This window comes from Protopterus annectens, chromosome 6.part0, assembly GCF_019279795.1.
Source record: "Protopterus annectens isolate FY-2018-M chromosome 6.part0, PAN1.0, whole genome shotgun sequence".
NCBI classification, from domain to species: Eukaryota; Metazoa; Chordata; order Ceratodontiformes; family Protopteridae; genus Protopterus; species Protopterus annectens.
This window is the reverse complement of record NC_056737.1, coordinates 1,580,116,874-1,580,140,151: the sequence shown is the minus strand read 5'-3', so window position 1 is coordinate 1,580,140,151 and position 23,278 is coordinate 1,580,116,874. Positions and strand designations below refer to the sequence as shown.

Genomic DNA, 23,278 nt, shown 5'->3' with positions numbered 1-23,278 from the left:
ACAATCAGAAATCAACAATTATTTTTTGTTTAATTAGTTCCATAATATGCTACTGGTACTTCAACATGTGAAACTGGCAATTTAAAGCCCTGATGGCAAGAGTTGCAGAGGTATATACCTTCTTACCCCATATGTCTAAAGCCCTAGAATCCCTGTCCGAAGGGATAGGGTTTTTGGCTGTAGTAGCCTTAATACCTTTAGGTCCCTGGGAAATGGTCTCTGGATCCGCAGTAGGATTTTTAAAGGGAAATTTGTGAGATTCAGGTACTCTGTAGTACCTGTCAGGCTTTCTAGGAGTTGGAGGTAAAGTATCAGGGGTAAGCCTTGATTTCATGAAGACATCATCTACAATATCCAGGACAGGGGGTATAGCTAGAGGCCTGTGCTGAGGCAAGTCTAAAAATTCCCTGAATCTCTTTTTAGATTGAAGGTAGTCCTGGCATTCCCAGCAGAGATACTCTCTTAGGGTATGCAAGGTTTCACCGAAAGAAAAGTCCTCTGGAGGGGAGGAACAGGGAATGGAATCCTCTCCATCTGAATCCTCATACGTGGATAAGGGGATGCCCTGGTAATCAGAAGGGCCAGAGTCATCGGACTCATGGTCTGTAGAAACAGAAGGAAAATCAATTCTTTGTCTTTTAGAGGGGGAAGGCTGGCTTCCCCTAATTAAAGTAATAAGATCTTCAGCATTAACGAAATGAACTCCAAAAAACCACTTAAAAACACAAAACAACAAGTGAAGTGGTAGGAAAAAGCTGGAAAATTAAGCTAAAAAAGAAGTAAGATCTTCAGCATTCTAAACATTTGTTTCTGAGGCATGGGAGCTTTGGTCATCAGTTTCCTAAGCGTAGTGCAAACTCTGGGCCAGAGAAATTCGGTAGTTTTAGTCAAAGACTAAGTAGACAGTTTAATACAAACATTGGAAGGCCTGAATACACCCTCAGAAGCTGGTGCCCGCACAGCAGCTCCGGACCCATCCAAGGTGGACACATCCGCAGGTTCCATATTCGAAGAAGCATCTCTCGGCATACCAGACTCTGAATGGGTCTCAGTAGAGGCCTGCGAATCTGTAGAGGTGGGTATCGGGCTGCGAAAGTGCCTCACTTGAGTACCACTGGACTGGAGACTAGCTTAATGGAAGCATCGTCAGCAATAATTTTGGACCTATGCGGTTTGTCTTTATCCTTACGCTTTTTTGGAAGATCGGTAGTCGGATGGCTTAATGAAGCCATTTCGGAATACAAACAGCAGCGAAAGAATTTAGCGACAAAGATAGCCCGATGACGAATAGTTCAGGCGTTAAACAAGGCACAAAACTGACAGCGAGGAACGTCGTGGTCTGGGACTAAACAGGTGTTGCAGTAAGAATGAAAATCTCTGTGAGGAATTTGCTTTCCACAGGCAAGACAATAGTTAACTTTTTCTGACATCGGTTAGAGCTAGAAAAAAGGATCCCCAACCGGGTTCTTAGCTTTAGAAGACTTCAGGTTTGAAACTCGAAAAATGAACATTTTTGGTAGCGGCCGACAGGCACTTGTGAAAGTACAGTTGTGTACACTTACCATAAATGTGGATGTTCGAGTGCACTCACTGTTGCAGTCCTAACCGATGGGATATCTGGCTCCCAGTAGCCCTCGATCGGCCAGAATACCAAAGGTAAGTAAAAATGTTGTCGGTTGTAAAGGACATCAGGGTGTCCGATACAAAAAGAGGCAGCCGACGTCACTTCGTCTTTCTTGCCATAACAGTCAGAAGCCCCCAGAAAACAAGGCTTAAACTAAAATCAGCCTGTACCTTAGGAAAAGGGAAAAGGGGGAAGGAGGGAGGTAAAGCAGGACTGCAACAGTGAATACACTCGAACATTTACATTTATGTAAGTGTACACAACTGTACTATGTTCATCGTGTTTCACTGTTGCAGTGCTAACCAATGGCTTGATTACCAAAGCCCAGAGAAAAGGGAGGAGGAACCAACAGAATCAAGGATTGTAGGTAATGCCCTGCAGAACAGCAGTGGCAAACCCTGCCCTGGCTCTTGAAAACAAAGGCAAAATATTATGCTTTGTGAAAGTGCTAACAGAAGACCATGTGGCAGTCTCCAAAATGTCTTTAGTAGGGACACCCCTTAAAAAGGCTGCAGAAGTGGAAGCTGCTCTAGTTGAGTGGGTCCTAACCCCTTGAGGAGGTACCTTGCCATGAAAGGAACAACAAAAGTAATACAATGAGCAATCCATTTGGAAATGGTTTGCTTAGAAATAGCCTTGCCCTGGGGCTCCAGGGGCAAAGCTGACCAATAGCTGTGCTGATTTCCGAAGGTCTTTAGTCCTGTCCAGGTAAAACCTGAGCTGTCTACGCACATCAAGAGAATGTAGGATCCTTTCACCTCTATTTCGAGGATTAGGAAAGAAAGCAGGAAGGTGCATGGACTGATTAAGAATCAGGCTAGAAACCACCTTAGGCATAAAGGAGGGGTTGGTTCTCAGAGAGACCCTATCTGCATGGAAAATAAGAAAAGGCTCCACAGCCATCAACGCATGCAGCTCCGAAAACCCTCCTTGCTGAAGTTATAGCCAAGAGGAAGGCAGTCTTCCACAAGAGAAACTTTAAATTTGCAGTGGCAGCTGGCTCAAAAGGAGGAAGAGTGAGTTTCTCTAGAACTAAATTAAGATCCCAGGCTGGAGTAGGCGCCCTTCTGGGAGGTTTTAAGTTGCCAAGAACCTCTGAGAAACATTTTCATCAGAAGATGGGAGAAAATGGGTTGTTCAAAAGAACAATGAGCAGAAATGGTTGAAGCATGGATCTTGATAGGGGAAAAAGAAAGACCACTCTGAAGCAAATCAGCCAGGTATTTCAGGATCAGAGGAAGGGTAAGCTGAGAAGAAGATTCCCCTCTAGCCTGCATCCAGAGAGAGAATTTTTCCCATTTGCCAGCATAAGACTTCTAGTGCTAGGCCTCCTGGCCTCCCTGAGCACGTCAACCACCTGATGGGAAAGGGAAGAAGAAAAGGATGGCGTCATACAATGAGCCAACCTGCCAAATGGAGAGACAGAAGATGAGTATGTAGAATGTTTCCCCCTTCCTGAACCAAAAGATCTGGCTCCAGAGGAAGATGCCAAGGAGGAAATTGGGAGAGACTGCGAAGCAGTGGATACCAATGCTGCCTGGGCCAGTCCGGAGCTATGAGAATAGTCCTTGGTCGTTCGTCCCCGATCTTCAGTAATACTTTGGGAAGAAGAAGAGGAGGGAAGGCATAAACTGACAACAGCGTCCAAAGGAAGGACAAAGCATCCACTTTCCAGGCTCTGCTGAGATGCTGTCTGGTGCAAAAAAGAGGTAGAAGATGGTTGTCTGGAGAGAAGAGATCCACTTGAGGAGTGCCTGCTCTGTTCAGCTGCCATTCGTTAGGATCCAGGGTCTGTCTGCTCAACTGGTCAGTCAAAACATTGACCCTTCCTGGAAGAAACTGAGCTAGGAGATACAGGCCCAGTGATGCTGCTATGGACCAAAGACTCATGCTCTGTCTGCACAGGAGGTAAGGAGGAGTCCCTCCCTGCTTGCTGATGTACCACATGACTGTGGTGTTGTCTGTCCTGACAAGAAGGGTCCCTGGAAAAAGAAGATGCTTGAAAGCTAGTAAAGCCTGCTGGACTGCCATCAACTCCTTTAAATTTATGTGCAAGTGCATCTGCTGGGCATTCCAACTTCCCTGTATGCATCTGCTATCCAGGGGAGCTCCTCGGCATAGTCCGATGCGTCTGTGGTAAGAACTTGAGTGGCCGGGGTTGGGGGAAAAGGTATGCCTTTGTTCTGTAGACAAGCTTTTACCCACCAAAGAAACTCTGTCCGCATGGAAGCAGAGGAATTATCACATCCAGGTCCTGTGTGTGTTGACACCAAATGTTCTTGAGGTACCATTGCAATTTCCTCATATGCAGTTTTGCATATGGAGTCATGAAAATGCAAAAGGCCATGAATCCCAGAGCTTGCAGGCATTTCCTTGCAGGGAGCTGGGACAGGCTTGCCAAATCCTTGAAGCAACTTGAAAGAGTTGTCTACTTCTCCTGGGTGAGATATATCATCTGGGCGGCTGTGTTCAGACACGCTCCCAGGAATGTAATCTCTTTGAATGGCACCATTTTTGATTTTTCCACGTTGAGAGTGTAACCCAGGGAAGAGAGAAGAGTCTTTACAAATTCTAGATCCTTTAGCCGCTGTTCCTGAGAATTTGCTTGAATTAGACAGTCGTCCAAGTAAGAATAAATCTGAATTTTCTTTTGCCTGCAAAAAGCAATGACTGGAGCCAGGCACTTTGTGAAAACTCTGGGAGCAGTAGATAAGCCAAAGGGCAGCGCAGAGAACTGATAATGTTGCTTGCCCACCCTGAAACAAAGGTATTGTCTGCAACTTTCCCTTATAGGGATGTGCAGATAAGCTTCTTTGAGATCCAATGTTACCAGCCAGGAATCCTTTTCTAACATTGGCAGTACCTGATGCAGAGTGAGCATTTTGAACTTTGGAATTATCAAGAAAGTGTTTGGGATATATAGCTCCAGGATACGGATGCCAGGTGCCTTCTTTTTTTTGGAACTAGGAAAAGTCTGGAATAGAATCCCTGGCCTACCTGCTGAGCAAGAACGGATTCTATTGCTCCCAGATGTAACAGACAAAATTAGCTTTTCTACTTCTGCCCTTTGGTTTGGAGGAGCGTCCGGGAATCCTTTGGGTACTGGAAAGGTGCGGAAAGAAAACTTGTGTCCTAGGGATACAGTTCCGAGTACCCATTTGTCTTCCGTGATGGTGGTCCAAACATTTGCAAACAGGGCCAACCTTCCCCCTAAAGGACTCTCCGGGCAGGCAAGAACAGGCAGAAGTTGGACAGAGTCATTGAGAATGTTTAGATTGAGATGCAGGTTTAGAACTTCCCGCCTTGGAAGAGGAAGCCTGCCAACGCTTAGACCTTTGAAGAGTAGGCCCCTGCCCCCTAGATGATTTGTGAAGTACAGTTGTGTACACTTACCATAAATTTAGATGTTTGAGTGTACTCACTGTAGCAGTTATTACATTTGGGTAATCTGCTGGCAGGTTGCCCTCAGTCAGCCTGAATTCCAAAGTCTTGGGTCCTGCGTCAGTTGCTGTCTTCTCTTCCATGACATCAGGTCATCAAGGGTATAAAACTGACCGGCACTTGCGAAATGCTTCTGCTTCGGGCACCGCGTGGCAAGAAAGACCAAAGAAAATGGCGTCGGCTGCATGTTTTATACCCCTGACGACATGGAAGAGAAGACAGCAAACGACGCAGGACCCAAGACTTTGGAATTCAGGCCGACTGAGGGCAACCTACCAGCAGATTACCCAAATGTAATGACTGCAACAGTGAAATACGAAGAACATCCTCTAGTCCTAGAACGGCTCTGTCTGCTAGTATCAGGGAACATCCAACTCTTAGAAGGGTAATTCCTGCTAAAGAGAGGAGGCTGAACTTGCGGAAAGCTTAACTGTCTGCATAGACTTGGCCTTGTCTTCCATCTTCTTGAGCACTTCCTCTGCTTTGCTGCCAAAAAGACTGTCCTTATGCAAAGGTACATCTAAAAGCTTAGCCTTAACAGGCTCTGGTAGGGGCTGCTCCCTGAGCCAAGCATGACTTTTAAATAACAGAGCCAGTAGCTGTAGCCCTACAGGAGGCTTCTAGAATGTCAAAGCCACAATGTAAAGAATGCTTACTGACTAGACTGGCAGAATTCAGCAAATCCTGCATATCCTTACTCTCCAACTGAGGCACACCTGCTATCCTAGATTTAATAGCCCACCTATCTAGGTTCCTGGATTCCCTGTCAGAAGGAACAGGATTTTTAGTAACAGTGGCCTTAATTCCTTTAGGGCCTTGAGAAATAACCTCTGGATCAGCCAACGGATTCCTGAAAAGAAACAAATGAGAATCAGGAACTCTATAGTACCTGTCAGGTTTCCTCGGAGCAGGAGGAACCGAATTTGGAGTCGAGGAATTTTCCAGAAAAACATCATCAACCACTTTCAACACAGGAGGAATAGCCAAAGGTTTATGCAGAGGCAAATCCAAAAACTCCCTAATCCTTTTCTTAGAAAGGGGAAAATCCTGACTTTCCCATTTAAAATGTTCCCTGAGAGTATTTAAAGCATCACCAAAAGAGAAATCTTCTGGAGGAGAAGCAGAAGGGATGGACTCCTCTGCGTCTGAATCCTCAAAAGGAGAGAAAGCTTGAGAAACTTCTTCATCCACAGAAATACTAGAAGTATCCAAACCTGAAAAGGACAAAGTCTCAGGAGAGACATCCCTACACTTTTTGAAGGAGGAGGCCGTGTACCCCAAATAAGATTCAAAAGGTCACCAGCCATTTTAACCATTTGAGAACGAGGGGAACAAGAGGAAACTGGAGACTGCTTCTTCACAGGCTTACGACTGGAAGATTTACCTGCAAGTCTAAAGGACTCGGGAGGCCTAGCAACTGCCGAAGTTGCAGTTGAAGTCGTTGGTATGATCTTGCTGTCTGAACGAAGACCTGAGGTGTCGGACACTGGAGTCAGCTTCGCGGCTCCGGATCCAGCTGGAGAGGCAACAGGCGGAAGGTCAGAAGACAAAATGGATGCCAAAGGCCTGGGGACCTCAGAAATGGTCTCAACAGAGGGCTGCGGTTGAAAACCTGCGGGCTGCAGGGACTCAAAGGCACCTCACTAGCTACCGCATGACTGACAACCAACCTAACATCATCAGAGGACTTGACCTTCGAAAGCCTGTCACGGTCCTTATCCTTCTTGGGGATATCCGAAGCCTGAAGACCAGCGGACACCATACCGACAAACAGACCAAACTCCAAAATGCTTAGCTAAAAGCTTAGCCCAATGCCGAATAGTACGCGGATTAAAGGAAGCACAAAGATCACAATTAGGAACGTCGTGGTTAAGGCCTAAACAAATACAATAGGAAAGAAAATCTCCATGGGGAATTTGCTTTCCACAGGTAAAACAATTATTAACCTTTTCTGACATTCGTTAAGGCAAGAAAAAAGGATCCCCAGCGGGGTACTTAGCTGTAGTTGACTTCAACTTCGTAGTCGGAAACACAAAAGGTAAACTGCCGACCGGCACTCGTGCAAGAAATGCTTCTGCTTCGGTCTCCGTGGCAAGGAAGACTGAGGAAGTGACATCGGTGGCCTCCTTTTGTATCGGACGCCCTGACGTCCTTTACAACAGATGACAGCTGACATAATTTTTACTTACCTTTGGTATTCTGGCCAACTGAGGGCTACCAGGAGCCGGATAACCCATTGGTTAGGGCTGCAACATTGAAACACGATGAACATCTGCTTCACGCTCCTGCGCAGCAAGAAAAGCTGATGTAATGGCATCGGTTGCATGTTTTATACCACTGACGTCATGAAAGAGGCGACAGCATCCAACACAGAAATCCAAGACTCTGGTATTCGGGCCGACTGAGGGCTACCTGCAGGCAGATAATCCAAGTGTGATGACTGCAACAGTAAAACACTAAGAACATCCAAGAAACCAATCTCAGGGAAGCACACTACCGGACAGCTTTAAGTGATCACCATCCCCTCTTATGCAATAAGAAACCTTGAAAAAGCATCAAAATTATAACTCTACAATCTAGTATGGGATATGACATTTCACAGCTCCATGATGACACTGCAGTCAGACTGAAATAAAATACTTTCATTGAATTTACTGCTTCATTTAATGGAGCACTTCTTGCTATATTAGATCAACAAGCCCGGACGAGCAGATAGTTAAGCTAATCCATTTCCCGGCTTAGTACAAATCCATTTCCCAGCTTAGTACACAAACTTGAGAAAATCTCGACCTAATAATCCCAAACATTTTGGCACAACAATTAACTAATTTCACCCAGGCAAAAATATACAACCTGCTCTGACAAGACACGGATATTACCTGCAAATATAACAAATGCTTCACACATGCATCCACCTCACCTATCAAAGCCTCTGTCCCCACACTCCATCCTCCCCATTCCTGTCAGCTACCATCACCCTTAGGCTCGCTTTCAAACCTGTTCCTACCTCAACTAGTACAAAAAAATTCCTTCAGAGTATATAAAGGTAGCAGCTGGTGCACTGCCCTAGCCTGTACCCATACTAATAAACAGATCCATTCAGGAGTCTTGCGTCCCACTTGTATGGAAAAAAAATGATCATACCTTTACATAAGGGAGGACATTTATTGAATTATCCAGACTAGAGGTAAACTGCCATACCCCCCCCCCCCCCAATTATCTAAGATCCTCTGGAAAGGCAGCAGAAATACCTTACTAAAAGAGTCACAGGCCTAGAGCAGATGCCCTATGCTGACAGTCTAAAAAACTCCAGCTATACTCTTGTCGCATATAGTCTACTCAGAGGCGATCTCTGTTTAACATACAAGGCCATGACAAACCCTGAGCTGTTGGACATGCTCAACTTAAAGAAATCCCAATCCCTCAGAGCCACACGCTCCAGGGATCTAAACCTTGCCAACACAATGAACAAAACATGCTGGAGGGATAGGTTCCTGAACCAGAGACTCCCCAGACTCTGGAATAGACTGCCCATACATGTCAAGCACAGTGCCTCTTTGGCCCTCTTCAAAAGGAACCTTGACGATTGGATGGGAGAGGGGAAATTCACCCCAAGAATCACGTCAGTCACCCTGGTAGACAGGGGTCCAGGGAAGTAAATACTGTGGAAAAACAGCCAGAGAACTGTTATGGCTAGGTTTGTATAGGCCTAAGGCTGACAGCCTAGTACCAACCTATGAAAGGCGAGTCCACTTGTACTTCAATACTAGAATCTACTTTCCTCAACTCAGCATGGCTTCCGTCTAAGCCACAATACAGAGAGACAGCATTACTGTTATTTCTTAACACCACATATAACAATGGAATGAAGAAATACTACTCTCTGTACTCTTCAATGACCGCTCTATAAACATCTGACATGGTCTCTCATCCTCCATTCTTGCATAAACTGACAACTGGGCATTTGTATGTTCACCATTTTGTGGTTCAAAAACTACCTTAGCAACAGAAGCCAATGTGTTAAAATGTCACAAAAGGATTCATATCAGGAGCCATATTATTCACTATATTTATAAATGACCTGGTAAACTCCAAAAATGCAACCATAATTTAATACATAGACCTTTGCTCAGCCCACACACTACCATAACTACAATCAATCAGTTACACATTAATATTTTTCCACAATGGAGATATGGTTACACCAATTTCAGTTGCTCCTTAATGCAAAAAAAAAAAAAAGTCACTATTTTTACTTCCAAGCCTAGCTCAAGTCACAAAACATCTTTCACTAATACACCTTCATATACTAATACACCTATAATTGCTCAAGCAAAACTACTAGGAGTTATAACAGATGATAATTTGAAGTTAGATGTCCATTTCTAACAATAAATAAAAATAATAATAAAATCATCATCTTAGGCCTTCCTTATAGAGCCAAACCTTATCTGCCCATTCCAGCATAACCACTGCAATCACTTACCTGTTAACTTCTATCATGTACGCTTCCCCAATTTTCACCAACCTTTTACAAGCATTAAAAACTGAACAATGCTACAATAAAAAATAGCCACGTTTGCAGCTAACCCACCCAACAAAACCCACTGCACTTAACTGGACAGAGTGGCCAACTATCTTAGCCTTAGCTAATAATTGCTCCTCCACCGACCATATAAATGTCCACTTCTTAATACTCTCCTTGAGTAGTATGTACTACCAAGAAATCTTATTAGATCAACTTACTACCTCGCCACCACCCATAAAACTCAAGTCCTTTGGGGAATCCCTGAATAGAACTTAATGGAATAACCTTCCTCTTTCATGGAGACATGTTATACAACTAACAAACTTTAAAGTTTTACTTACCTTATGCTACAAAAATAACGGACAATGTCACTGCTCACGCCTTCCTGGAAAGTTTATTCTCCAGGACTAATCTGCTAATCACTGCCAGTCTTGAAACCTAAACTTTCACATAAACTCAATTACTTTGATATATAATTTCACAAATGTTTTACACAGCATCCTCATATTCACCCTCTTCAGCCCACACCTTCAAAAAAATGTTGTAAAACTACTGTACTGCACAGATTTTAACACTGCCTAAAGATTCAGTTCCTTCTATAAGTGTATATATACTACTAGAATTTCATTCGTTTAGCAGTTACTAAACCAAATATTTCCTTACTAAATGTTTGTTAATGTAAATATACAAGTAATATTTTGAATAGCGACTGTTTTTGAAGAGCTTTCCTCCCCAGGCCCCCACGGAAAAGGGAAATTTTACGAAGTCAGAATTTCCAAATCAACAAATGCAAACAAAATAATGCAGGTAGCATATTAAATCATCTTCTTCACTCAGAATATACTTCAGCTGTTCTACCAAACATTCAATATTTGCTTATTTGAATTGCATCTATTTTGTAATGTGCTTTGTGACAGAACACAAAAATAAAAGGTAGAGTATGAAGAAGATCTGCATTCTAACTGGCAGAGTGATGAAGTCAAGCTAATCAGTTCATTGATAAAAACACCCCCAAGAGTGGATTCGGTAGCAAATGATTTGGGAACACATGCAGATAGCTACATGTTGGCTAAAGGCCAAATTACTAAGACAGTAATGTCGCCCAACTCATAAGAAAGGTTATGGCATCCAGGTCCAAGAAAGTTCTAGTACCACTCTACTCAGCCCTTATCAGACCATCATCAAGTACAATGTCCCCTCTGACATGTACCTAACCAGGCACCTTCAACAGCTAGAATGCCCTCAATGGTTTCTCACCAGGGTATGAATACCCTGTCCTACAGAGACTGCCTTAAGACCCTATCTCTGTACTTAGTCTACTAGAGGTTACTGATAGGTGATCTATAGCTGGCATACGAGACACCCTCAGACCCATCTGCAAAACAAACAGCACCAGGAACATTAGATCCAAGGACCTGAACTTTGCCTGTGACATAAATAAAACATGCTGGAGAGACCAATATGTGTCTCAAAGGATCCACACACTATGGAACGGGCTCCTCATCTACATGGGGTGGAGTCCATCCCCAACCTTTTTCACGTGAAACCTTGATCAGTGGATGGGAAATTGTAAATTCACCCCTGGTCTGATCCCCATGTCTCTGATGGACAGAGGTTGACAGTAAGTTAACTGATCACAAACAAACATCCCCCCACATACTAACATACGCCCAGCATACAGGCATCCAATATATTCTAGGACAAAAATGGCTAGGGTTGCATGGCTAGGCTTACAAAGACCCTGGTGGCTGGCAGCCTAGTACAAACCTATGAACCTAAGCTACAAGGGCAGAGTTTAAAGGCTCTAAAATTTTCATAATGCAGGGAAAGCTTGAAAGAGAAAGAATGTGATGAAACTTTCAAAATATACATAATAAACAAGTAACCAGGCAAAGCCACCAACAAAACTACCAGCAAACCAATGAACAGGAGGCCAAACAGGTGTGCTGAGAGGGCTTGTATTTTTCAGTACATTTTTAATTGTAAGTGCTTTCGTCCTGTTGCTCTCAGGACACAGCATCCAAATTGAATAGTGGCACAATTTCAGACCTTGTTAATTTAACTGGCAAACCAATTCATTCTTAAATAGTTTCTTTAAGAATGAATTAATGTCTGTCAATTGAATTAAGAGCTCTGAAATTGCAGCACTATTTAATTTGGATGATGTGTACTCATAGGTGTTTACTAGGCTAACGACCACAAGAGCCTTTTTGAGCCTAGCCATGCATCCCAAATCTCTGACAAGCTGTGAAACCTTTGATACGTGTAAGCATGGGTCTGGGATATGAAACATTTACACGTTACCTGGTTTGCATTAGAGATAGAGGTGCCAAACCAGGGATGAGTTTCCCATCCAATTATCCAAGCTGCACTTGAACTGGGTTAGGGAGGAACTCTGCTTTACATTGATGGGGAGCCTATTCCATAGATGGGGTAGTCCCTGGGATACATATCTCTCTCTCTCCAGCAGGTCCTATTTATATCACAGGCAAGGCTCAAGTCTTTAGAATGGGTAATTCTGGTACCATTTCTTTTGTGGATATGCAGGAGGTCCATCAGAGTGGGGTATGACAATGCCCCGTATGCCAGGCATAGATCTCCCCTCAAAAGCCTGTAGGAGACAGAACACAGGGATAGGGCCTTGAGGCTGTCTGCATAGGACATATTAGTTATGCCTTGTATTCTTTTAGTAAGGAACCTCTGTGGACGTTCTAGTTGTTGGATATGCCTGGTTAGGTACATACCAAAGTGAGCATTGTACTCAACGATAGGTCTGATGAATGCCAAATACAGTGGAAAAATTACTTCCTTGGACTTGGATGCCATACCTTTGTTTAGAAGTTGCGCAACACAGAATGATTTCCTCACCACTGTAGACACATGATGATCAAAGGCTACATTATTATCTGTGTGTGTCCCTAGGTCCCTGACTACTGGGTCAACTCTATGGGGTGTGTTGTCAATATGATAGTTACCAGGGATGGACGACTTTCCCAAAGGATACTATTATGCATTTCTTGGCATCTAGTTTTAGTCCATGACACTGACATCAGTCGTTTTGTCTGTGTCAGCCCCTTCTGGAGAACATTTGTGTTAGTGTGAGATTCAATGACAACTCCTAATTTGCAATCATTTGCAAATTTAGTCAGCCAGAAACCAGTGACATTGGCCTTGACTTCTGAGAAGTAAATGCCAAAACGGAGCAGCCCAAGGACTGATCCCCGAGGGACCCCACCTCTTTGTAGAGGTGGGCTCCCCAATTCTAACTTCCTGGGTATTGTCTGCGAGCCAGTTGGTTATCCACTGGGTGACATATGGATTTGTACCCAACCTCTTGAGTTTGTGAACAATGCCTGAGTGGGGCATTGTGTCAAATGCCTTGGCCAGGTCAAGGTAGGCAGTGTGAACGATTTTGCCCTCTTTCATTGCTTTGGTGACCTTCTCAAAGTCCACCAGGTTAAGTAGGCATGATCTGCCCTTGACGAAACCAATCTAGGTTGGGTCCAGTGTCTGATAAAGTCCTGACAGTAACAGGATGATAGCGCTTAAATTTCAATAAATTCTGAATTGTAATGAGCCCTCTCTCCATTTGTGTGTAGCACACCTGTTTGCCTGGCCACCTGTTTATTGGTAAACATTCAAAATATGCCAACTGCAGTTCAGGAGGTAAACCTCTTAATGGAGTGTACAGGAATAAGGTGATAAAAATGAAAGCAGAAAGGGGAATACTAATAGGACAAGCAACATTCTCCCACAGATAGTGCTGTGAAAGACCGAACATACCAGAGAAAAGTGGAGGAGTCAAAAATGGTAGGGAACCTCAGAATGGCAAAGGACAAAAGCAATCTTTCCAAATGAAGCTTGTAAAAGTAGCTTATCCACAGAGTATGGAAATGGAAAGACTAGGAGGGTCACAGTCAGTGTTCATTTTTATCCATTACCATAGTCCTTATGCAGCTCACAGTTTGTTCCAACAGCGATATTTCAAAATATTCACTGCTGCTGCTTAATAGGCACCAATAATGAACATACACATTTACAGATGAGCGATACTAGTAATTAACAAAACAGAAAACCAGCAGAAGTGCAAAACTACAAACGCACCTAAATATTTGAGTTTTCTCTAGGCCTACTAATGAGACAGTCATCTGAAAATATTTTCCAGCTCTCAGAGAGTTGAGTAACCGGCATTTAAAAACTATAATGGGAGCGTCACTGAGCTCCATTTTATGCTTCATCATAAAGTAATTTATTTTAACGACATTCAAGCAAGCAAATGCTTAATGTTAGGAAATAACAGTTAAACTATATATTAAATATTTTCACCTTCACTTGCGGTAGCGTTGTCGCCTCATAGTCAGACGCTGTCCGGTTCGATTCTCAGCTAGAGCGTCTTCTGCGTGGAGACATGCATGAATGGGCATACCTTCGTTGAAGGTTGTGCGTCAGGGCTGGTAACTCGGCATGTAAAAATCAACTACCAATCATTAGCAGACCGGAGTTCCGTTGTGGCGACCCCTAACCAGGAAAAGCTGAAAGACACAACAACTTGCTCAAGATATTTTTTTTCATTTACTCCAGCACAAGAGTTTAATGTTCTGTCTACTCACCTACTGTTATAGCTATGAATTTAGGTTCAAAACAATTTGATTATGCAATGTCTCAAAATGAAGGGTCTGGAAAAAAAACTTTTTTTTTCATTCTTCCTAATGGTCACTCTGTGAGCTGAAGCAAGCTTAGTATATATCTAAGTTAAGAAGGCAATGGGGGCTGCAGAGGGCGTGCCTCAATGCAGAATTAATAATTTTAGTTTATCAAAAGTTATGTACTTATGACAATGAACATGGAACAGTTCCATCTTCATTAACAGCAGGCGTAATTCTGGCAGGCATTAAAACAGCTCGCTACCTGAAAGTTTCCCCAGCTAAACTAACCCCTTTACCCATAATGCATCACCATCTCCACATCTCTAGCATGCTGCACAAGGCAGATAAAAGTAAATATAAGCTTCTAGGTGAAGTCAGAAAAGAGGAGGAGAAAGGAGGGCAGGTATATTAACTTCTGTTTCTGGTGTGAAAAAGGATATCCATCAACTTTAACAGCAATACAGAATCTCAAACTCACGGTTCTGGGTAGTCTCCTTCATGGGACCATACTCCTGGCTTTTGTGGCCCAAAGGAGACCCAGATATTACAGCCAGCTTACAGTGTCCTGCAAATGTATTCAATGAAGACCATGCCAGTTGCTGCACAATCATCTAAAGCTACATCACAGAAAGAGGCTTCTTCGGCAGTCACTGCTTTGGTAAAACATGCCCATGGAATAGACGGCAGAGACTTGTTACATTTTCACAGCAAAAGCTGATGCACAGTTATCCATTTAGCCAAGATCACTTTGGATACTTTACTTCCAAGTTTCTTACCACAAAAAGAAATTAACTGAGAATCCATTCTAATAGCTTTAGATCTACCTACATAGAACCCAAGTTTGTCAGAATTATAAGCAGGTGAAAATCAGAACATATTGTTGCTGAAGTTCACTTTAACAACAGAAAAAGTTTAGAAAATCATGCACAAATGGCATTGTGCAATAATGCACACAAGACACAACGCAATCAAAATAATTTCTGGGTTCATCCTAGTAGAATAACACAGGTCTACAAAGCAAGTCTCGTCTCATAAACAGCTTTATAAAACCAGTAAATCTCTTGGAAGATATTTTCTGAAAATGAGTACCAAGTGTGCAACAAATTACAGCAAAAAATATCACCTGAACATAAACAGACAAAAAACATCCAAATATTTAAAAACAAAATTTACTTAAACAGCGAAGTACTTTAGCTGCACAAAACTAGGTAATGAAATCAACACTGTCCATTAAGAAACAGTCGTCCATTTCGAATGTCAAGATCTATACCTGTGCTGCCATGAAGGCAATTAAATACAGCAGATCATTCTGTATCGCCTTCAATAAAAGGCCGATTGTAATGTCTGCTGTGTTATCACGCGTATATATGAAAAGTTTCTAGAGTTTTTCTCCATCTCCATCTTCTTTGTCTTTAAGTCCTCTGATAGACAGGTCATACACCACTTCCTCAATTTTCTTTACATCATATTTCAAACCATCATATCGCTTCCTTAGAGAATCATTCTTCAAGTTGAGAAGACGAAACCCAGAATCAAGCTCATTGATAAAAGCAGAGATTCGTAGTGGACGGGAATAGTCTCCTGATGTAACACTGTTCACTGCCAGTCTAGCCTGAAAAGGAAAAATAAAAGTTTACCATCTATAACTTAATATAACTGGATTCACTGTTAAAATTACTTCAATCTTCAATGTGAAATTTATTAATATGTTGACGACTTGAGCATCTGGGCCCTTTCATCAAAGCCCAAGAAGAAAAACTCCACAATGAAGACATACAACACAGACCATAATATAGCAGAGAAAAGTTTAACAAAAACAGTTTTATTCAGATTTTCACACACAAAAAAATGCCAACGGTCATCTATACCAGTGCACAGGAAATACACATGTAGTAAATGCTGAGACAGGACCATAAATACAGTGTTTTTCAGGCAACCTTCAAAATTCTTTTTGAGATGAAGTAAAACGCAATTATGGCCAAATAAATCATTCTTCAAGTTACAGGTTAAAGGTTTGACATTTGTGAACTTAAGAGACACTGGTTAGCAAATTATATTAGATAAAAAGTTCAAAGGATAGTACACTGAAACTCTGAAATCCATTCAGAATGTAAAGTTATTTAAAACACAACTAAAACTTCACCTATCAAATCAGCGGATCCATTTCTTTAGATCTCCAGCTTGTCATATTGTGAAATCATTTTATCTTTACTCGGTCCTAAGCCCTACAACAAGTCTTCACCAGTACCTGAAATGTTTTACTAGTAGCTCCAGCCATATACATAGTCTTGTGACACTGCTCAACACCCCACCTCTATACTTCTAATACAGATCATATGATAGCCATACAGTATTCTCAGAACCTGCTTAATACTGAAACTAACTACAATATTAACATTTTCTGCCTTACCAATTTCCTGCCCTCACTTCTGCTTCTTTGAATTTTTAAATCACATTATCTATTTGACAAACTCACTAATACACTTCAAATGCTCAGTGTTCAACATCTAAATGCACAAGCATCTTTTACACTGTAACAGATTCCTTAATTTCAGAGGAATGCAATTAATTAGCAAATATAAGTGTAATTGTTAACGTATATTATTTACTATCTCTTCATGTATATATCGAATGCCAGTTTAAAAACCTTTGTAACAAGTTGGAGCTTTTCTTCCACAGGCTCCGCTGATGAGGGTTTTCCAACTAAATCCAGCTGGATAATTCTGGTAAACAAAAGCACAATAAAATAAAATTCAATTTAAAAAAAATGTACATAATGATGAGCTTGCACGGTTACTAATGACACTGAATCTCTCAGGAAGTCAGTTTCAAGAACGTAATCTTTATGCATTAAGTGTACTACCTATTCCACCCTAGGTGATCACTCATGCCAACTCCCTTTCACATTTAAGCCTTTGCTGCCATCAACTCCTTTGGTGCACATGTTTTCTCCCTTCTGATGTGCTTCCTGTACTTCCAAGACTCTTCCACTTCTTGTATGCCCCATCTTCCCTAGGTTTTAGTCTCACATTTCTCATTCTTATGTAGAAATCATCTTCTTTACCCTTTACCGCCTCCACCTCAAGTAATTACTTCAGCCTCAGGTGCTTTCTATATGACCTATACACAGTCCTTGTTCACTCAATTCATTTGCCTTACATCACACCACCTATGACCCTCTTCCCCCAACTCAATATAATCAACTCTCTCACAATTTCATGCTTCCATATTTGTCTTTGACGAAGTACAGCTACCTAAATGTGGCAGACTTGTGACTTGTCAGACCAAATCTCCCAGATTCTCCCACTCCTGATGCTACCTTTCCATGACGCCCATTTCAGTTGTCTGAATGCCTGTCTGAGAATGCAATTTGTACAGTAACTGTTCTAACCTGTGCAGGGCATCTCTCTTTCCCCTATGCCTGTGTGATCATGTAGTCAGTACACACAAGTAAGGGAGCTGTTCATTTCCCTAGTTGTGAGATGTAGAAAGTTTGCCCCTCCACACTGCAAAAACAAAACAAAATATATTCATGTGTGTGTACTAGGCTAATGGCCCTGGGGCCTTTACAAGCCTAGCCCACAGAATTACCCTGGCATCGTGCCATCCAACCTTAGTTCCCAGTGCCTCTGTCGAGTACAGCCACTGGAGTGATCCCCAGGGTGAATTTTCTACTTCCCATCCACTCATCAAGATTTCTCTTGAAGAGGGTCAGTGAGGTGCTCTGCTTGACATGTATGAAAAGTCTATTCCATAGCATGGGCAGTCTCTGGGTTACGAACCTGTCCCTCCAACACGTTCTATTGATTGTGGTAATGAGGTTGAGGTCTCTGGAGCGTGTGGTTTGGAAGGATTGGGGTTTCTTTAGATGTAGCATTTCTAACAGAGCTGGGTTACACATGGCTTTGTAAGTCAAGAAAAGATCGCCTCTAAGTAGGCGATATGAGACATAGAATAGCTGGAGGTTTTTCTGTTCATATAGGACAAGTGTTTAAGGCCTAGGAGCCTCTTTGTGAGGTACTTTTGTGGCCTCTCTAGTTGTTGCAGGTGTCTAGTGAGGTACATGCCAAATGGAACATTGTACTCTATGACTGGCTTAATGAGGGAAGAGTACAGGGAAACAATGACCTCTTTCTTCCTGGATGCAAAACCCTTAGTAATGAGATGTGCCACATAGGACTATCTGACCACAGTGGCAATGTGGTGATCAAAAGAGAGGTTGCTGTCAACCTGTGTTCCCAGATCTCTTATAACGCCTTCTGTGTTCAGTGGACTACCATCGATATAGTAATTCATTTTCAAAAAGGAGATGACACATTTTTTGGCATTGAGCTTAAGGCCATGGTTCTGACACCAGTCGGTCTCAGTAAGGCCTTTCTGTAGGATGTCAACATCACTTGGGGAGTTAATAATAGCTCCCAACTTGCAATAGTCTGTGAACTTTGTCAGCTAGAGTCCCTTCGTGTTGGCCTGGACGTCAGAGAAGTAGATACTAAACAGGACAGGACCCAGGACTGAACCCAGTGGACTCTACTTGCGACTGGTCGGCAGTCTGACTTGGAGTCAGCTACTTTCACACTGTGGGTTCTATCGGTGAGCCAGTTTGCAACCCACCTAGTGATACAGGGGTTGATGCCTAGCTTAGTGAGTTTTTCTAAGATTCCTGAGTGGGGAATGGTATCAAAGGCCTTGGCCAGATCAAGGTAGGCTATATGAACCACCTTGCCTACATCCACTCTGGTGACGGACTCAAAGAAGTCACCAAGTTGAGCAGGCATGATCTACCCTTCACAAAACCAAACTGTGTGGGATCAAAAGTTTGGAGATTCCTTCTATCCCTTATTTATTAGGTCCATGATGATGCGTTCCCATAGCTTACACTGTTGAGGAAGTGTGGTTAACGAAAGTTGTGCAATCAATAAACAGTGATCAACCAGTTACTGTTTTGGGTCATTCTGACCTGAGGATTTGTAAAGAAAACAGAAGACTGCCCCCCTCTGCCCACTTCTCTCTTCTTCTCCTTACAATACTGGCTTCTGCATGGCAACCTCTGGCTCTGCTTTGTTTTCATCACTTGCCACTACTATATACACGATCTACCCTAATGACTTTTCTCTCCTCGTTTTTCAAGGCTGCCTTTTTCACCTTTTTCTCATCACATTACTCTGAACCAGACCCACCTACCTGTACTCCTCCGACAACCTTTGCCCTACCCTTGTCCTCCTGCCTCCCTCTATCTTCTCCCATTCCATCCTATCTACTTGCCCCCCCATTTACTTCGAGTCCCACGCTGCTCACCTGAACTTAAATAACCACCTCACTGCCATCGTTAGTGCTCACATTGTCCCCTTGAAGCTGCTCATTCTACTGCAAACTCCAAACATCCTCTGCCCACCCAAAGTTGCTAGAGTCAAAGCCTGTCTTACATTCTGTGCATGTCACCCACTACACTCACCACTTCTAGTCTACCAAGAACTGCTCCTTTCTTCTGGTGCTACTCATGCATTCTTCTCTTTTTCCACTTGAAATAAATATTTACATTTCTACCAAGAGCTGTCCCTGACCTCTTAGCAAAGCATCTTTACTGCACATCATTCAAACATCAGGATGCAATATCACTTAAAGCCTTAACTTTGTTCTCAAATCCTAATTATATGGAGTATACTGCTAAAACCTGTGCATTCACAAAACAGCAGCAACAACAAGTGATTAAAGCCTGGCTCCCTGGTGCTAAAGGAAGGAGCCCTAACTGTGAATAAGAAAACCAGGGTTTAATTAGTGGCACCAGCAATGAAGGAGTCAGGAATGGAGGGACAGAAGTGAAGGGGCATTGACCATTTGTCTCTCAATGGGGGGGGGGGGGGGGTGAACAAGGAAGAGGTCAGTCTTCTCTGGTGGAAAGCAGGGAAACTAAGGAAATGACTCCTGTGCAGACAGGCACATATCCCTTGTGGAACTGAGAGACTTCCCAGCACTGCACACACACGAATAATTTAGACATGCCAATCCAACTACTGCATTTGTCTTTGGGTATAGAAGAAAAACCAGAGTACCAAAAGAAATTACAAATGAACAAAAGGGAGGACATGTAGACTCCACATAGAAGGCACTCCATCTGAGAACCAAACAAGAAAAACTCTTACTCTAGGGTGACAATACTACCAAACATATCACTGCGCCACTCTGGACCACAATAGACTTGCATAAAAAATATGGAACCTCAGGTATTTCCAAAAAGATGAGTAAGTTTCACTGATCTCAATCAGGAAAGTTAGCAGATTCCAAAGGAGTGAGGCAAGGTAAGAAAATTAGATTTTCACAGACTTCTCAAGCTGTGCCTTCAGAACAAAGTACAGTTGTGTACCTACCATAAATGTAGATGTTAGAGTGTATTCACTGTTGCAGTCATTACTCTTGGGTTATCCTGCTGGCAGGCTACCCTCAGTCGGCTTGAATTCCAAAGTCTAGGTCCGGCGTCGGTTGCTGTCGCCTCTTCCCTGACGTCAGTGCGCCAGGGATATAAAAGATGCAGCAGACGCCATTTTCTTCAGTTTTTCTTGCCCCAGATGTCAGCTGCCCCAAAAAGGTAGGCTGAAAAATATATAAATAAGAACTGCATACAATTTCCTTCATCTACAAGCAAATACACCAAAAAGATTGTATAGGATAGAGAAGTGCAGATAAGTCCCAGCAAAGAAAAGGGGGATGGTGGGTGGGTAACCTGGACTGCAACAGTGAATACACTCAAACATCTACATTTATGGTAGGTACACAACTGTACTATGTTCATCGTGTTTCACTGTTGCAATCATTACTCTTGGGTTGAATCCCAAAGCGGAGGAAGAGTGGCTGGGCTAAATAGGATTAGGAGAGGCTATGAGGCCCTGCAGAACTGCAGTGGCGAAGCCTGATCTGGACTTAGAGTAGAGAGGCAAGTGGTAGTGCTTTGTAAAGGTGTGCACTGAACTCCAAGTTGCAGCCTCTAAGATTTCTTTGGTTGGTACTCCTCTGAGGAAGGCTGCTGAAGTGGCTGCTGCTCTGGTGGAATGAGGCCTAATGCCCTTAGGCACTGATTTGCCATGTTGAGAATAGCAGAAACGGATGCAATGGCCTATACATTTAGAAACAGTCTGTTTTGAGATAGCCTTTCCTTGTGATCCTGCAGCATGTCAATAAAAGTTGCTCAGTCTTTCTGAAAGCTTTAGTTCTGTCCAAGTAGAAGCGTAACTGTCTGTGCAAGTCCAAAGAATGCAGAATTTTCTCACCCATGTTCTGTGGATTTGGGTAAAAGGTAGGCAAGTGAATGGTTTGATTGAGGGCCACACTGGACACTACCTTAGGCATAAATGTAGGGTTTGTCCTCAGAGAAACCCTGTCTGGATGAAAAATGATGAAAGGTTCCACAGCCATGAGTGCTTGCAACTCCGAGACATGCCTTGCAGAGGTTATGGCTAGGAGCAGAGCTGTTTTCCAGGATAAGAATTTAATATCCGCTGTTGATGCTGGCTCGAAAGGAGGCAGTGTGAGTTTTTCCAAAACAAAACTGAGGTCCCAGGCCGGAATTGGTGCTCTCCTTGGAGGCCTAATGTTTTTGGCCCCTCTGAGGTACTGCCTTATTAAAGGATGAGAAAAGATAGGTGGTTCCGTACTATAAATGTGCAGAAATGGCAGAGGCATTGATGAGAAAGAAAGGCCTTTGTTCAGCATCTCAGTCAGGTATTGTAAAATCTGAGGAATGTTTGCTACAGACGTGTCAATGCCTTGTTCCAAGCACAGAATCTCTTCCATTTTTCTGTATAAGATTTTCTCGTACTGGGCCTCCTGGCCTCCCAAGATAACATCCATAACAGCTTTTGAAAGGGGTGTTCTGAATGGCTACATTATCCGCCATGCTGCCAGATTTAAGGTCCTGAGATGGCTGTGCAGGATCTGATTGTTTTGTTGGGTCAGCAAGTGAGTAGTTTGAGGCAATATCCATACTGGACCTTGAGACAAGCTCTTTAGGATTAGGTACCAGTGCTGGCGTGGCCAGTCTGGTGCAATCAGAATAATTTTTGGCTTCTCTTGTCTGACCTTTAGGAGTACTCTGGGAAGGAGAGGTAGTGGGGAAAAAACATATACTGTTAGATTTTTCCATCTGAATGACAGGGCGGCCACTTTCCATGCTTGCTTGTGGTAAATCCTTGTGCAAAATCTCTGCAATTGACAGTTGTGAGGGGAGGCAAATAGATCTATGTCTGGGCATCTCCATTTCCTTATTATCATCCTGAAGACTTGTGGATCCATTTTCCATTTGTGGGGATCCATGAGGTTTCTGCTTAGTTCGTCTGCCAGAGTATTTGTTTTTCCTGGCAGGAATTGTGCTTGCAGGTGAACTTGAACGGCCAATGCTGTGTTCCATAAGGTCATTGCTTGTCTGCAGAGGGGGGGGGGGGTAGAAATGAGTACCTCCCTGCTTGTTTATGTACCACATGACCGTAGTGTTGTCTGTCTTTATCAGTAATTGTCCTGGATGAAGCAAGTCCTTGAAAGCTGTCAGGGCATTTTGAACAGCTAGTATCTCTTTTTGATTGATGTGAGGATGCATCTGGTTTGCAGGCCATGTGCCCTGAATACATTTTCCTGCCATATGGGCCCCCTAGGCATAATCTGATGCATCCGTTGTCAGTGTCTGTCTGGCTGTGGGTAAACTGAATGGCAGACCCTTGTTGTGGTGACAGGCTTTGCCCACCATCAAAACTCCTCTTGTAGGCAGGGAATGAGTGCAATTACCGTCTCCAGGCTGTGGCAATGCTGAGTCCAAACACTTTTCAGATACCATTGTAGTTTCTCTCATATGCAGTCTGGCATATGGAATTAGCAGAATGCAGAATGCCATGAAACCCAAGGCCTGCAGGATTTTCCTTGCAGATAAGCGGGTTTTTGTTGTCAATTTCTTGAAGTAAGTAGTCAGTTGGTTTTGTTTGTCTGGCGTGAGATAAGCCATCTGGGCAGTTGTATTTAAGCTTGCACCCAGGAATATTATCTCTTGAGAGGGCA

General features: G+C 43.0%; 1 protein-coding gene across 1 annotated transcript in view; it reads right to left on the bottom strand.

Annotated features, from left to right (window-relative positions):
- Positions 1-15,261: 15,261 nt before the first annotated feature.
- TSN (translin) overlaps positions 15,262-23,278 on the bottom strand; it is a 334,297-nt gene continuing 326,280 nt past the window's right edge. Inside the window, exon 6 of the mRNA XM_044075026.1 lies at positions 15,262-15,851. Within this exon, the coding sequence (XP_043930961.1) occupies positions 15,618-15,851 (234 nt within the window). The 3' untranslated portion in view covers positions 15,262-15,617. The remainder of the gene's footprint in view (positions 15,852-23,278) is intronic.